Below are 16,217 nucleotides of genomic sequence, written 5' to 3'. Positions count from 1 at the left end.
GGACCGGTTGCAGAAAAATAAAGCCTGGGTGGGTGGTGTTTCTTACAACACTAATGAGTGACGATCACTAAGTAAGCTCAACCTAGCATAGCATCCAATATGTTCCTCATTATGGCAGTCCCGTGGTACAGTCGTCAACTCGCACGACCTAATAACAATGCCCGTCGTGAGTTCAAGCCTCATATGGACAGCCCCCCCAGCAGCAAGAAGGACTGACTATATCCGGCTGCATGATGATACTCAATAAGTCTGGAAAGCATGATGTATAGGCCGGCATGATCACGCGTTGATGTGATGATCGTTATGCCAACAAGAAGAAGAAAAAGATGTATCTCATTATGTTCACTTGTGGTGAGAGTGTATATTGGCCAAATATTATACACAGGTTTATGGAAACTGCAGGTTATGTGGGGTATATCAACATGGACATCTTTTACATGCTGAGAAACAGATAAAATACATTGATTGGGCTGTAGCAATGTACCAATAAAGTATTACGACCGCAAGCGATTATCTTATCGTTAGTCGCTGATATACACTACACCTGCACCGGCCCGTTGCGTTGTCAATGGATGTAGCCAGCAATTGCCCGGTAAAGCGGTAAGCCGTAGAGCAAGATATGGAGATATGGTGTGAGAGCGATTGAGATCGTCGTAGATCGCTCGTAGAACGGGAGGTATTAAAGCATTTGGCTTGGAGTATTGGCTGATTAGTGCACCGCTAAGCCTGCCGGTCGATAGGTAGAGTGGTACCCCCGCAATAATGGTGCGTTTGTTGTTACTAGTTTCGTTAGGTCTGTGCTGCCTGTTGGCATCGGCCGACCGACCGCCATACAAGAGTAGTGGAATTTATGAGGAAGAACCACAGCTCCCTGGTGCCAGTGATCTCAGTGGTGGTGTTGCGAGTGATGAGATCGGCGTAGCTCCGGCGCAGGCCGTTGATGAACGCTACCGTCTGCCAACAACGTCCATCCCGATTCACTACGATCTCCATCTGCGTACCGAAATCCATCGCAATGAGCGTACGTTCACTGGTACCGTCGGCATTCAGCTGCAGGTAGTGCAGGCGACGGATAAGCTAGTGATGCATAACCGCGGTTTAGTGATGTCGTCGGCCAAGGTGTCCTCCCTGCCGAATGGTGTGACCGGTGCACCGACACTGATCGGCGATGTACAGTACAGCACGGATACGACCTTCGAGCATATCACGTTCACGAGCCCAACGATCCTGCAGCCTGGCACTTACCTGCTGGAGGTTGCGTTCCAGGGTCGACTTGCTACCAACGATGACGGTTTCTATGTCTCCTCCTACGTGGCAGACAATGGCGAGCGAAGGTTAGTACAGCGGCTCTGGTTTTTTGCTGTAACGAGATGCGTCGTTGTGGAGTAGTTACACCGGGAATAGTGTAATGTAACCATTCGTCTCGTCTTCATCATCAACAGATATCTGGCAACGACACAGTTCGAATCAACCAGCGCCCGCATGGCATTCCCCTGTTACGACGAACCGGGTCTGAAGGCAACGTTCACCGTTTCCATCACGCATAGCCGCAGCTACAAGGCCATCTCGAACATGCCTCAAAAGACTTTTACGGACATTGAGACCGATATGCGCACCACATTCTTCGAAAAGACCCCAGCCATGTCTACCTATCTGCTGGCATTTGTGGTTTGTGACTTCCAGATTCGCTTATCGGGCGCGCAGCGTGTCTACGTTCGCCCGAATGCGTTAAATGAGGCGACCTTTGCTCTGGAGGCTGGAGTGAAGATTCTGAAGGTGCTGGACGACCATCTTGGCATCCCGTACGATACGTACATGCCGAAGCTGGATCAAATTGCTATCCCTGACTTTGCTGCGGGTGCAATGGAAAACTGGGGCCTGGTGACATACAGGTAAGTCGCGATAAAGTCACGCAAGTCACCTTTGCGATTGTTATTTGCGCTTTCGCATTGCCGTCCTTCAATTGATCCTACCGCATCAATGTGATACACCGCTGACGCAACGCTAAACCGCGTCCATAAACCGTTTGATGCAATCTTCGATAGCGCGATTAGGAGTAGTAGGGGTGGCCCCAAGCAAGACCATATATTATCACACAGTGCCATTTATCCTTCGATCGGTTATCATTCGAATTGGTTTTCGATTTATTGCAGGGAGCAAGCGCTATTGTTTAACCCGGCAGTGAGTACTTATCGCGGGAAGACGAATGTCGCGACCACGATTGCGCATGAGTACGCTCACCAGTGGTTCGGTAATCTGGTGTCGCCCGAATGGTGGGAATACATCTGGCTGAACGAGGGTTTTGCGACGCTCTACGAGTTCTACGCCCTCGATATGGCCTACCCGGGTCAGGAGTACTGGGAGCTGTTCAACCAGCAGGTCATCCAGTACGCGATGGGCCAGGACGGGCAGGCTTCCACCCGGCCGATGAACTGGAATGCAGCTACACCGGGGGAAATATCGGCTCTGTTCGATCGTGTCGCGTATGACAAATGTAAGCATATCGATCTCTCCTGTCCCATTCTCAAGAAAAATGCTCAAATAGAGGGTTTTTGTTGTCATTTTCGACGCAATAGCTGGCAGTGTGTTGAACATGATGCGACACGTGCTTGGAGATGATAACTGGAAGGCCGGCTTGAAGGCGTATCTTACCGATCGTGCCCTGCAGGGTGCGGTGGACGAGCAGCTGTACGCAGGGCTGCAGAGCGCCATCGAGGGCAAAGGAGTGCTGCCGAATGGAGTGACAGTCGGCCAGATCATGCGCACCTGGACCAACGAGGCAGGCTACCCCGTGCTGAATGTACGCCGCTCGTACGACACCGGAGATGTGATTATCTCGCAGGAGCGATTCTACAACGATCGCAATGTGCCAAACACCAACATCTGGATGATCCCATACAACTACGTCCACCAGGCGAAGGCCGATTTCAACGAGTTCGATGACTTCCAGTGGCTTGCTACCAAGGCGGCCCGCATCGAGACGACCGTGCCCGCAAATGAGTGGATCGTGTTCAACAAGCAGCAGGTCGGATACTATCGCGTCAACTACGACGAACGCAACTGGGAGCTCATTACCAACGCGCTACACGAGAACTGGGCCAGCATACATCGGCTTAACCGTGCGCAGCTCATCGATGACGCCTACTGGTTGGCTCGATCCGGCCGGCTCGATCTGCGCGTAGCCCTGCGTTTCATGACGTACCTGCGCAACGAGCGGGAGTACGCACCGTGGACGGCGGCAAACGTTGCCCTAACTTACTTCAACAACCGTCTCCGCGGAACGGCCGAGTACCACAACTTTTTGATATTCGTGGATGCGCTGATCGAAGACATCTACAGTTTGCTAACGATCGACGCAGTTTCGCCCGACGACACGCTGTTGCACAAGTATCTCGTGCAGACCATTTCTACCTGGGCTTGCTCGATGGGTTACACCGACTGTCTGATGAAGACGGCCGCTCTGCTGAAGGCTGAGGCTAGTGGGACGGGTCCAGCCGTCCATCCGGACATTGCCAGCGTGACGTACTGTTACGGTATGCGCTCAGCCTTAGAGTCTGAATTCCAGTATCTGTACCGGAAGATGATGAACTCGAAAAATCTCGCCGAACGAACGATGCTGATCGATTCGCTTGGCTGCTCGAACAATAAGGAGTTCCTGAAGGCATTCCTGACGACCGCCCTGGGCAGTGGTACGGGCGTGGAGATCAACTACCGTGCGGACGAACGGCGCCGTGTCGTGCAGGCGATCTATTCTGGCGGCCGTACCGGTGTGGACGCGCTGATCGAGTTCCTGATGGATCCCGCGCTGGTGAATGAGTTTGTCAGCACGCTTTCCACGTCCACGCTCAATTCGGCACTGTCGGCTATTGCCTCGCGTACCAACAACGTGGAGGAAATGAATAAGGTAAGGTAACAATTCGTTTCGTTAATGGCAAGTGCTTCATGAACGCTTTCATTCACCACACAGCTCAACGCTCTGATCACTGCACTGGGCAGCAGAGTCAACAGTCAGACGGCGGCCAACCTACGCACCACGGCTCAAGCCAATCTGGACTGGGTGAATGGATTCGAGGGCTTGATGCTGTCCAACTTCCTAGCCGAGTTTGCGGCAGAGACCCTATTGACGACCACTGCAGCGCCGGGAACGACTACAGTGACTGCAGGACCAACCACCACTACCACCACCCCATCGTCCGCCGTAACTACGACCACTAGACCCACCTCCGTAACGACTACAGTGGTGCAAACGACGACGGAAGAGGACGATGGAGCGGCAACGATTGGCCTCTCGATAGCGGCACTGTTGGTCTCGATCACGGTTCACCTGCTCATGGGATAATCATTCCGATGATTCATCGTGTTTGCGATATCACGCGGGGTTATTGTTTTCCCGTATCCTGGATTCCGTAGCCCCATTGCGCAAGTACCCGGGATCAAGATCATTAGAGTACGATTATTGATACTATATCAGGAGTAGAATAAACACAAAACCCCTACATCAATCGATTGCGTTTGTTTTTTGGCGGTCAAAGATTGCGTTGCTACGTTTGTTTGACGGTCGTAATCAACACGGACAGATTGGTGGTATAGTATCGATTGAATCAAACCTTAATCGGTTTGCATTGTTTTCTGCGGTGCGTACTGATAAAAGGTTACGATTTTGCTACCCGTCACTCGTGCGAATGTTGCGTCTCATTGCACTCATTGCGTGATTAGATCCTGGAAGAAGAAGGTTCGATAGAATTAGTTTTAGTCATAGTCTCCCACATAAAACACCGGTGCATTGCTGGACACTTACTCAGTTTACGCGGATTACCGCAGTTGTAACACGTGCCACTTAGTTCAGTGAGTACGTACGCCAACGGCCAGAGGGAAAATATGGCGTTCATCAGGATTGGATTATCCGTGCTGTTGATGTGTGCTCTTGCTCCCGGTGCTTTACGGGCACAACAACCCACCGTAACGGTATCGGTTGAACGTCACCAGCAGCCGGGACACTTGGATCGTAGCAAGCTACACTTGCTCAAGCACCAAAAGTTTAGTGAGCGAAGTTCGAGAGTAGCGTCGCAATACCGACTGCCGAACGATACTATCCCGGAAAGTTACGTGCTCGAGCTTAGCTCAAACGTTCACGCGGAGGACTTTAGCTACGGTGGCTCCGTTGCCATACGAGTTCGGGTGCTGCAGACTACTAGATCGATTGTGCTTCACTCGTTGTACAGTAAATTGGTGAAGGTGGAGGTTCGTAATGCCAACCAACTGAATATACCTATCAGTACCGTCGAGGAGGACCCAGCACTTGAAACACTTACCATTAGGACGGACCATGAGCTGCAGCGCGGAATCTATCAATTGACGATACTGTTTGAAAACACGCTTCGAGATGATTTCGGTGGTTTTTACCGGACATCGTACAACAGTGGAAATGAGGTTCGCTACAGTGCCGTCACGCAGTTTCAGCCGGTGGATGCCCGTACGGCATTTCCGTGTTACGATGAACCTGGTATAAGGGCTACCTTTACCATTAGCATCACAAGTGGTGTTGGCACGAAGGTTTACTCAAACATGCCGATCAAATCGACCACTATTACGTGAGTATGCGAACTATGAATGACTCATAATCTCAATTGAAATGTATTTTGCATTACCAAAATGAACCCATGTTTGTGACTTAAACCGGGGTATCCTTTTTCTAGCGGTAATGGACTGAAACAAACGCGCTTCCATACGACTCCGAGCATGCCAACCTACCTGGTGGCGTTTGCCATTACGAACAACTTTGCCAGTACACGTTTGTCTTTGCGCGGACCACCATCCAGCATCAACATGGAACTGATTGCTCCGCCGACTGTTACCGATACTGCCCAAACGTACGGTCTTGATCTGGGCGGCCAAATCATCCGTACCGTGGAGCAGTACTTTAACCAATCGTACGATCTGCCCAAGCTCGATCAGTTGGCAGTACCGGACTTTTACTTTGCCGCGATGGAAAACTGGGGATTAGTCATCTACGAGGAGCGATATCTGCTGTACGATGAATTGACAAGCACGAACCGTGATAAGGAAAACGTCATCGCTACCGTCGTGCATGAGTTTGTGCATCAGTTCCTGGGCAATCTGTTAACTCCCCACTGGTGGTCGGATTTGTCACTCAGCGAAGGGTTCGCTACCTTCTACGAGTACTATCTTAGCAGCATGGTAATGTATATCCCATTCATTGATGCATACGATTGTGGATTATATGGAATTTCGTTCTCGTAGGTGGAACCAAGCATTCGATTCAAGGAGAAATTTACCGTCGAAGCTCTGCAACCTGCGCTACTGTTCGACTGTGATATCAACGTACGCCCCATTTCGTACAATGTAGAAACACGGGCCGATATAGAGCGCATGTTTGATATCATTTCCTACCAGAAAGGTGGTAGCATTTTCCGCATGTTCCACTATGCGCTCGGCGAGCTGACGTTTGTGAAAGGAATTCGGCGATACATTAGTGTTAAGTATGTTTGTGTTGAGTCAATGATAGGGCGTGATCATTTCCATCACCTTCATTAACGAAAACGATTCATTTTATAGCAAAGGTCGTTCGGTCACACCGGATATTCTATTCGAGAGTCTTCAGGTAGCGGCTAGCGAAGACGCTGTGCTTCCACTTAGCCTCGATGTCGGTACAATCATGAGACCTTGGATCTTCCAATCAGGTTATCCCGTAGTGACGGTAACACTGAGCAACGGTGAACTGACGTTCATGCAAGAACATTTCCTGTATCGTGGATCGGTGGTCACGAGCGATCGAACATGGTGGATCCCGATCACATACCACGTCCACCAATCCTTTGGGACAGTACAATCGCAACAGTTCTGGATGCCACAGGGTACCTCGCAGGTGTCTTTGGAACAAGGCGATTTATTGGATGGTTTTATTCTAGTGAACCCACAGCAAACTGGCTATTATCGTGTTAACTATGACGAGAATCTTTGGATCCGTTTAATTACTAAGCTGAGCAGTGATCCATCGATCGTTTCTTCGATTTCACGAGGACAATTGCTAGATGACTGTTTCAAACTGTACTACAGTGGACGGGTAGGATCGAACATTATTTACAGCCTGCTAACGTATGCCGAGAACGAGATTGATGCCATACCATGGACTGTTGCCTTTGCCAACGATAATTTAGGAGTGCTGCAAGGTGCATTAGTGGTGGAACGCATGGCATTTGAGGCGTTTTCTGTAAGTATAATAGCATATTGCAGCATATAGCCCTTTGCAGATGATGTTTTATAAATGTCCTTGCTTCTTTTCATGCAGCGTTTTGTTACCGGACTGACAGCGAACGTGTTCAATGCCGTAGGCTTTGATGCATTGCCTTCTGATGAGCATGAAACACAGCAGCTACGCAGTGCCGTTATAGAATGGAGTTGCCGGTCGGGATCGAGCGAATGTCGCACCGAGGCGTTGGCGCGGATGTTGAACGATTTGAACGGATTGGCACCACTGCCCATGTACTTAAAATACAGTGTTTACTGTGGTGGTGCAACCATAGCCTCGCCAGATGTGCTAGAGACACTGTGGGCCAGTTTGCAATCAGTGAACGATTACGGCCAACGGCTTAATGTCATAGAAGCATTGGCTTGCTCGGAGAGTGAACAATTTCTGGACGATTTCTTAGATTCAGTCTTTACCAATCCGATTGCTGGCGAATGGGCAAACATACTCAGGGCGGTTTATCAGAAATCAGCCGCTGGATACGAAGCCTACAATCGATGGATAGCTCGCAATGCTTTACAAATTGTGCAAAGGTGAAGAAAGAAAGCTGTGGGGTGATTATTGATCAACAATCAACACTGATTTTATATATTTTTTTACATATTTTAGCATCGGTCTCGACCCCGCATTCACTCAAATTGTGAATGATGTAAATCAACGACAGTCTGATATTCGGAAATATGACGAGGTTAGTATAACAGACTACTTGGCATTTTGTTTAGGTGTATCAAATATTATCAACTACAAACAAATGTTTACAAAACTACATTGTTGCCTGGTAATATTGTTTGTTTTTTTTCTATTCTAGTTGGTGGAACTCTTCAAGAACTCATCAGCCGGCCAAAGATAATAAAAACTAAAATAAAATATTTACATAAATTTATAAAAAATCTAACTAAAAATAATTATTATTTTATTAATTTTTTACTACTTATTAATTTTAAAATTTTCTATTATATTTAAGAAAGTAAATACGATAGAAAATGTATATTTCACTTTGATCATGTTTTATCTGTTGTATGTATACTACTTAGCGGCGGATCTAACGGCAGGCGGTCGCATGGGGTTCCGCCGATTTGGGACCCCGTAGATCGCTACTCTGTAGTATGCAGTACGTATAAAAATGAGCAGAGTACTAGCTACAAGGGCCCCCGAGGCTGGCGAAAACTGACGTCCACCATTTGTTCTAATAATTCCTCCACTTTTCCATTTCTCTAATCAACATAAATTCTTAGTAATAGATACAGGAGCACTATGAGTATCAGTAATTACAAAAGTCTCTATAAAAAAAAGATTTAACCAGCGCAGTTTGTATTATAATATTCCAAGGTTGTAAACAGGCTTGAAGAAGAAATATACCAGTATGCTCAAAGTCTTTATAAAAAAAGAAGATTTAAACAGCCGTTACACGAGATTTTGCTGCTGCATCTTAGTAGACTGTTTTCGCTATAGCAGACGGCGGCCGTATGACCTTCACGAGTTATACTTGATTTAATATGTTAGTACAGCCTAATTTGAAATAAATTTTTGAATTATTTGATGCTCCGTACCAGTTTTGGCCACTTTCTGCGTGTGGTATTATTCAAACAAAACATGTGTGTAACAACACACCCATTCAAGCCGTAACATGACCAGCTGCAATGAAACGCAGTATGACCCATCAACCAAATGTGACCCATATCAGGCCATCATAAAATGCACTGATTTCTTGGTCAAATTTGATTTTTTGGACATTAAACCGCTTATTTCATTAGATTAACCGTCAAGGATGGCTGCTTACATGGCAGTTTGTCACACAATTAGTGTCAGAAAAATGGCCAAACTCTGATCAAATGAAGGAACGAGGCCTCCCACACATTTTGTAACCTTCAAAAATGGGTAGGATAGCTTATGCATAGGATTAAGATTCGATTTTCGTTATCATGCTCCATTCATGTAACTTTAGTGCTTCTCTGACCGCTTGAAGTGCAATTGAAACAACAGAAATGCATTAGTTTGGATAGAAGTAACTAGCTGTATAAGAATAATAAATTTAGTCACGTCTAACATAGTGCTTGGCCAATGTAAATGATTAAAAAGTCTGATAGACGAATACTTTTTGCGCGCCAATCAAAGGACTTTTTTAGTTTTTTAAATAATTTAGTTGTTATTGCACTATTTTAATGCTTATTTTTTTAGCAGTGCGTGTGTATTGATAGTCCCTTTATCAAATCCCATGACTACTTTTACCGCCCCATTGCGCCCTATTGCGGCTATAATTCGCCTTTTTCGGTAAAATATTCAGCTAGATGAATACTTTTTGGACTGACTGTACCTCTTTTCCAATGTAAATTGGGAAGTCTATGCCGTGGTAGCGCCGCTACTGATTTTGAATGATATCGTAGAGAAGGCAATCGCATTCGCCATCACCCGAGTAATCTTAGCACCAAACAAAGAAACTCACTGCTCATTTATTACAACAATTCTCTTCCTTCCTCCCCTTTTTATAATTTATACCCTATCCTAGCCAACCAAGAGCCGGATGTCTTTACAGAAAGGTGACAGAGCGCGGCCTTAGTTGTATTTAAGTTAGGTCGTAGCGCCATCTGTTGGCTGGTACTAGTACTGTTTTACACATTGGGTTACGTTTATATGATACATTGGACATTTTATACATGATGAGGACTACAGGCGGTCCCCGAGATACACGATAATTGGGGACCAAAAACGGCCACAAAATACCGCGTATCTCGAATTTCCGCGTAAGTTAAATCTCGTGATTTCCAGCTAAAATATCACTAATTTTCGTACAATTTTGCAAGTAGGGGGTGGTTTTAGCCACCAAATTAATTATTTGATATGTTTCTAATGAATTGAACAGTTTTAAACCTTTTTAAATGGCATTTTACATTCGATCAACACGGAAATTATTTGGTATTTCACAATGGATGTGTCAAATCAGTACAATTTGCTCCAAGAACTGTCAAATTTTGAAAACCGCGTATCTCCGAATCCGCGTATAAGAGGTACCGTGTATCTCGGGGACCGCCTGTATATTGTTTAGCGGAGATTTGTTTACTAGTCACTAGATTATTTTTTCTAGCAAATTGGTTCGTTATTATCTTCAAAATTAATTATAAATTATAATAATAAATAACAATAATAAATGTAGACACAACACATACACTGTCGGGAATGATTACATCCGGCCTGCGGAATCAGTTACTTCATCAGAAGAGGCACTGTTACGGGTAAAGGAACTGAACAGGCTTACAATTCGTTGCGGAAATGGAAAAGATTCGGTAAAAGTATCGTTTCAGCTTGGATCTAGTATCACTTTCAGAACCAATACGGCTGCATGAGCGGTTACAGAACAGGTTAATTTTAAATTACTTTTAAATTATTCTTTTAAAGACAAAAAGCAAACTTCAATCGGTATGTTTCTTTTTTTATGGTATTTTTTATTTCATGGTAGCTCAAAAGCGACGAAAGATTTGGCAGAGACATTTTTTTCATTCTTATCTTTTTTTACACCACATCATAATCAGTCTTGACTCGTTAAAGCTTAGCTTAACGGGTTAAGCAATCAGTTATATGATCGGTTGACTATCATAGCGTCGACAGTCCGCAATGAGCAGTTTCAGAAAAATGTCGGGATGATTTTTTCAGAAATTATTTGTTTTTCGTAATTTGTAGTGAAGTATGATCATAGAACAACACATTTTATATGTTCTTCGCAACCATACAACCACGTTGCGCTACATAAAATAAACGTTTTACCGAATCCATTATTCGATTTTTGAATGTTATATGTTTTGATTAAACAGATGAGAATTGCGCATTTTCTCAGGCATTGATATCACACGAACTACAGCCTAAACTTCTTCAAGTCCTTGAGGATTTTGGATCGATCTCGTGGTACAGTCGTCAACTCGTACGACTTAATAACATTCGCGTCATGGGTTCAAACCCCGAATAGAGACCGTACTCCCCATACGTAGGACCGACTATCCTGCTATGATAATCAATAAGTAACTGAAAGCCAAGCTCGCTTCACTACTGGGTACAGGCAGGCCTGTATCAAAAACGATTGTTGTGCCCCAAGAAGAAAAGAAAATTGATGATTTTGGTTTGGCAACTGTCCGAGCAAATAAGAACTAACAGCACTTATTTCATGTTTTCTACAAACAATGTTTTTACATGATATGTAATAACTCTTTCTTCGTTTATTACCTTTGGTCACTGATATTGAACTTAAGATAAAGCAGAGTAATTTACAAAATGTTTTTCAGCTTAAAAGGTCTTGAACGATTTCTAGGATGCTCCCGTTCGTTCCTTCTGTAAAATTTTGTGTTAGCTTTTGGCAGCTTCTTTTCCCAAGACACAAATGGATGTTGGTACATTCATAATGATTACCTGTTATGATAGTACCTGCCTAAAAAAAGTCTATAAAACTACCTTTTATGTGACAAAAGGGTACAAATTTGTACTCCAAATTATTAGAATTAAACAACTACCTTTTTGCACCTATCACGAGGCTGGCGATCAAATAATTTTGTAGCCATATTAGAAATCACATGCAATTGGGAACACAAATCAGTGGTAATAAACAGTAAATTAAAAGCAACACATCCTTCAGAAGGGAAATTAAATTAATGTTATATAAAGCACGTACAACATAGATTTTTGTAGGAAAGATGAAATCCGCTACACCATTCAAAATAACCTATGGAGTCGCCTAGTACGACGTATTAGAGTTGTGCTTCATGAACCAGAATTATACGATTCATTCGATTCATCCTAAAGAACGAACGACCTACGTTGATCTTTTTGTTTGTTTGTTTTTTTTATGTTCATCCCACCACATGCACATAGTGCAGTAAAGTCAGTTCTGCTGTACGGAGGTGTCGGTCCATTCGAGGTTTGAATCCACCTCGTTTGTACGATTGATGAAAAATAGATAAGATTCTTTAAGGTGAGTATCGAATTGTCATGTATAGTCATTTACAAATCTATGTAAAGCTGTTCTGTGTTAAACTTCTTCTTCTTTTGGCTCAACAACCGTTGTCGGTCAAGGCCTGCCTCTGTACCACTTACTTGTGGGCTTGGCTTTCAGTGACTTATTGATCCCCCCATAGCAGGATAGTCAGTCCTACGTATGGCGACACGGTCCATTTGGGGCTTGAACCCATGACGGGTATGTTGTTAAGAGTTAAACTAGCAACAAGTATAAAATCACATACTAGCAACAAATGAGTGTTACATTTCTTTAATCTTTGTGCCAAATAACCCCAAACCGTTTCGCAAGGTCAGCGTCGTTGGGTGTGTGTGTGTGAGAGAGAGAGGTTGCCGATCAAACAACCGACGCGCTGATTCACGCAAAAGGGTCAGATAAAACAATCTTATCATGAATCATTTTTTCTTCTTCTTCTTATCAACAATGCTTTTTTCCTATACTATCATTCATCGATGCATCGGAAGAGTTGTACCAGTTTCCTCGAAACTACGCCCTGGTGCACAAGTGGATAGCTCAGTAAACGTTACAGTCCAGTGTTTTCTATCAATATGTCGGCCCTTCCTGCATACAGTCCGGTTAGTAGACTTTGTACCTGTAGAATTAACCTGCTGTAATAACGTAATCATACTTCCGGTTATACACTTTAGCCAACTCCATTCCTGGCGCATATGCCAGCCGGTCTAGGCATTTACCGCAAGATTACGATTCGCGGACGGATGACTCATGACCAGTAAGTAACAGTGGTAGTGCAGCACGGCGTTCCATTCCATTTGCCCATGGTCCAATGTAAATGATTTTAGGTTCAACATAAATCTGCAGACCGGACCAAACACTAACCCACGCGATGATACGGCGCTGCATATAAGCATTCGACCCCGGGACGGTGTCATCATTCGTAACTCCATCCAGTTCCGTAACTGGGGGATCGAGGAACGGTTTGGCGGTTGTCCTGTCCAGAAGAAGTCCTACTTCGACGTGACCATCACGGTGAAACCGGATAGCTACGGCATTGCAGTGAACGGTGCACACTACTGTGACTTTAACCATCGTATGCCGTACGCATCGGTGCGCTTTGTTCACATCGGCGAGGGGGCCAATGTTGATGCCATCACCACAGAATAAGGACGGCTCCCCTGCAAACATATGTAGCGTTTAAGGTCGTTCAGCGAATAAACCATGTCATTCACATCTACTGCTAGCTTTGCAATTATTTTTACAGTTTAATACCAACTTTTACCAAACCTTAGCCGTTGAACTTGCACTGTTAAGCCTTGTCTTATCGATACCGGATGACTTTTATTTTCTTGGGCGTGAACGTTCATACGATACCTTGTTGTGATAAGAGGTTTAATACGGGCAGGCTCGAACCCCCGGAAGGGATTTTTTTTCGATTCAACTTCAGTTTGATAATAAATGATTTTATTTCATACAACAGCACGGTAAGTTTGCTCTCCATATTTGGGTTGTTTGACGGACGATGGATATAATGGCTGGTATTATTGAATCCGTTCGTAGCGGGGACGTACGGCGTTCACAAGAAATTTTAGTGATGGCAACACATTTCTTAAGCCCGGTCCTACAACGCCGAGGTGAATAACTGTAGCAACCATCTAGTACGTTAGGTAAATGAGTGTCGGGACGTACGCCGCCGCTACGAACGGATTCAATAATACCAACCAATAATAATTAAACAATTAAAGTGAGAAGAAGATATGCAGAAAACTTTATGATCCAAGCTGAACTACATCACCAGAGCTGTGATTTAAAGCTCCATAGCAACCATCCCAAAATAGCCAGTATTTCTTTCTGTCAAAACTAGCTCGTCAATTCCAACTAGACAGTATTAATCACTTGTCCTTATAATAAACATACGCAAATCGTTGTTTGGCAATAAGGCTTTAACAGTGTAAATTATTTGCCGCACTTAAAGTAGAAATACACCAATGTCCTTCCTATTCCGTTATAATAGCATCTATCTGTGCGCCTGGACCGGTATGTATGAACCGTACCGACGCATACGGCATCCTATGATTAAAGTCACAGAAATGGCATCCATTCACCGCAATACCGTAGCTGTCCGGTTTCACCGTAATGCTAACATCGAAGTACGACCGTTTCTGTACCGGACATCCACCAAAGCGCTCCTCAACGCCCCAGCTTTGAAACTGGTACGTGTTCCGCACGATCAGTCCTTCCCGTGGCCGAATGCTAATGTGTAGCGCTGAATTATCCCTCGGGTCTACGTTGGGTCCAACCTGGAGGTTTATGTTGAACCTGCAAGGTAAGTGTCGTAAGGACATACACGGCGTTTGGGTTAGTGTGCGTTGTTGTTTTTTCGATTCGGTTCGTTCATCCTCGTTCATTCGTGCCATACATATCGTGAGTCATTCGTCCACGGATCGTGATCTTTCTATACAGCCCCAATCCAGAGGGAAGTTGACCAAGGAATGGGGAAGGCTAAAAACAAATTAAACCGTTTGCATATAAACTCTTCTGGCTAAAAGATGGGCGTAATTCCAATCACATTACAAAAACCTTACCGGGTTGTAAACGGGTAGCTGGGCCATGGTTGCAATGTGTACTTTGTTTGTGAACGTCCGAATATGCACCACGCAATGTACACAGCCTGACAGTACTCCTAGCGATAGATAACTCACAACAGGTTTAGTGCACTGCGACAACACAACTCGGTTCGGGCTTGGGTTCGACCTTATCGTACTGTGCTCATTGATTCGTACCTGATTACCCTAAAGATAGTGGCCGATTGATAACGGACGCCAAATGTGGGTGACTCAAAATGGTCGTTGGTGTTGTGTGAGTGTGTTTTTGTATTTCTTCCGGCTTTATGCAGATGCCACATCTACAAATGTCTATTAAATTTACGAAAGTCTTCCAAACTTTTGGTACAACAATAAAAAAGATCAAATGAAAAACGTTTGCGAAACCAGCTTAGATAATGGAAATCCTTATGGAAAAGATATCGATTAGATAAGCTCGTCCGAGCGACTAACATTTTTGGCACCGTCGTATGTTTGGTCAGCAGCTCATTTGTATTGTGGTGTAACGGAAAGGCGAAATTATGGCGCTAATGCTTCCGATATTCAATCCGGTATGTACATCATCAACCTTTGTTATTTAAAGTAGATTCTCAAATAAAACGAAATTAACCTTGCATTGCAGGAGATGCCATGCCTTGGGGCCATCCTTGGTGGATTGCAGCCGGGAAAGAAAATCATCGTCCAAGGAACACTCACAGCTGACAGGTGATAAAACAATAAGTTGCTAATAACGAAAGGCGATCGAGAGGATCATATTGGTGCTTCTTTGTTTTGACACAGATTTAACATTAATCTGCAATACGGCCCCGAGGTAGATCCGCGAGATGACACCGCGCTGCATCTGAGCATTCGGCCGGGCGATAGGAGAATCGTCCGAAACACATACGTCGATCAGTGCTGGCAGGATGAGGAACGGTCCGGAGGATGCCCGATCAGCACGGGGGAACCATTTACGCTGGAAATCAGAGTGAAGGATACGCACTACTCCATTCGTTTCAATGATGAGAAGTATTGCACCTTCTCACATCGCATGCCGTTCGAAATGGTTAACTTTATACATCTTGGAGCTGGTGCTAGTATTGATTCGGTGCTGGAAACGTTTTAACGTCGATCGTTTTGCAGTGGTAGAACACTGATATCAATCGGTAACAAAAACCGACGAAGCGAGTTAACTTGCTTATCATACTGAGAGATTATCACAGTTATCGACTTCAAGGATTATCTATTTTTGTAATCAAATTTAGTGGACTGAGTCACAACGGTCTAATAAATTACACTGGAATTTACACAGTCCGCGTTGTACTTCTATTTAAATACCTTACTGCTCAATGCTACGCGATAAAGATTTTTCAGTATTTTTGTACGAACTGCATTTAAGTTAGTTACAGGGGTTTTT

General features: G+C 44.6%; 5 protein-coding genes and 1 long non-coding RNA gene across 6 annotated transcripts; 4 read left to right on the top strand and 2 right to left on the bottom strand.

Annotated features, from left to right (window-relative positions):
• The first annotated feature begins 658 nt into the window (after window positions 1-658).
• LOC1278415 (aminopeptidase N) lies at window positions 659-4,502 on the top strand. The gene is made up of 5 exons (XM_318000.5): window positions 659-1,334; window positions 1,443-1,892; window positions 2,154-2,494; window positions 2,577-3,904; window positions 3,968-4,502. Exons 1-5 carry the CDS (start codon window positions 763-765, stop codon window positions 4,337-4,339), a joined length of 3,063 nt encoding a protein of 1,020 aa, XP_318000.5. The 5' UTR covers window positions 659-762; the 3' UTR covers window positions 4,340-4,502.
• LOC133391053 (uncharacterized) lies at window positions 4,267-4,933 on the bottom strand. The gene is made up of 2 exons (XR_009764532.1): window positions 4,799-4,933; window positions 4,267-4,719 (listed from the first exon to the last, which is right to left on the bottom strand). It is a non-coding gene; the product is annotated as an uncharacterized LOC133391053 (long non-coding RNA).
• On the top strand, window positions 4,739-8,157 carry LOC3289852 (aminopeptidase N-like). The gene is made up of 7 exons (XM_554544.4): window positions 4,739-5,591; window positions 5,697-6,198; window positions 6,262-6,500; window positions 6,577-7,231; window positions 7,310-7,800; window positions 7,877-7,955; window positions 8,076-8,157. The coding sequence occupies exons 1-7, from the start codon at window positions 4,879-4,881 to the stop codon at window positions 8,115-8,117; spliced, it is 2,721 nt and encodes a 906-aa protein (XP_554544.4). The 5' UTR covers window positions 4,739-4,878; the 3' UTR covers window positions 8,118-8,157.
• Window positions 8,158-12,358: 4,201 nt separating this feature from the next.
• LOC1275208 (galectin-7) lies at window positions 12,359-13,455 on the top strand. The gene is made up of 4 exons (XM_314441.4): window positions 12,359-12,443; window positions 12,728-12,838; window positions 12,911-12,993; window positions 13,064-13,455. The coding sequence occupies exons 2-4, from the start codon at window positions 12,812-12,814 to the stop codon at window positions 13,383-13,385; spliced, it is 432 nt and encodes a 143-aa protein (XP_314441.2). The 5' UTR covers window positions 12,359-12,443; window positions 12,728-12,811; the 3' UTR covers window positions 13,386-13,455.
• A 659-nt stretch (window positions 13,456-14,114) lies between these two features.
• On the bottom strand, window positions 14,115-14,939 carry LOC1278416 (galectin-4). The gene is made up of 3 exons (XM_318001.5): window positions 14,804-14,939; window positions 14,638-14,720; window positions 14,115-14,537 (listed from the first exon to the last, which is right to left on the bottom strand). Exons 1-3 carry the CDS (start codon window positions 14,828-14,830, stop codon window positions 14,216-14,218), a joined length of 432 nt encoding a protein of 143 aa, XP_318001.3. The 5' UTR covers window positions 14,831-14,939; the 3' UTR covers window positions 14,115-14,215.
• A 292-nt stretch (window positions 14,940-15,231) lies between these two features.
• Window positions 15,232-16,107, top strand: LOC1278417 (32 kDa beta-galactoside-binding lectin lec-3). Its single transcript, XM_318003.4, has 3 exons — window positions 15,232-15,372; window positions 15,444-15,526; window positions 15,602-16,107. Exons 1-3 carry the CDS (start codon window positions 15,343-15,345, stop codon window positions 15,924-15,926), a joined length of 438 nt encoding a protein of 145 aa, XP_318003.2. The 5' UTR covers window positions 15,232-15,342; the 3' UTR covers window positions 15,927-16,107.
• The last annotated feature ends 110 nt before the right edge of the window (window positions 16,108-16,217 follow it).

This window comes from Anopheles gambiae, chromosome 2, assembly GCF_943734735.2.
Source record: "Anopheles gambiae chromosome 2, idAnoGambNW_F1_1, whole genome shotgun sequence".
NCBI lineage: Eukaryota > Metazoa > Arthropoda > Insecta > Diptera > Culicidae > Anopheles > Anopheles gambiae.
Note: the sequence above shows the minus strand (reverse complement) of the source record. Positions and strands in the feature narration are given on the sequence as shown.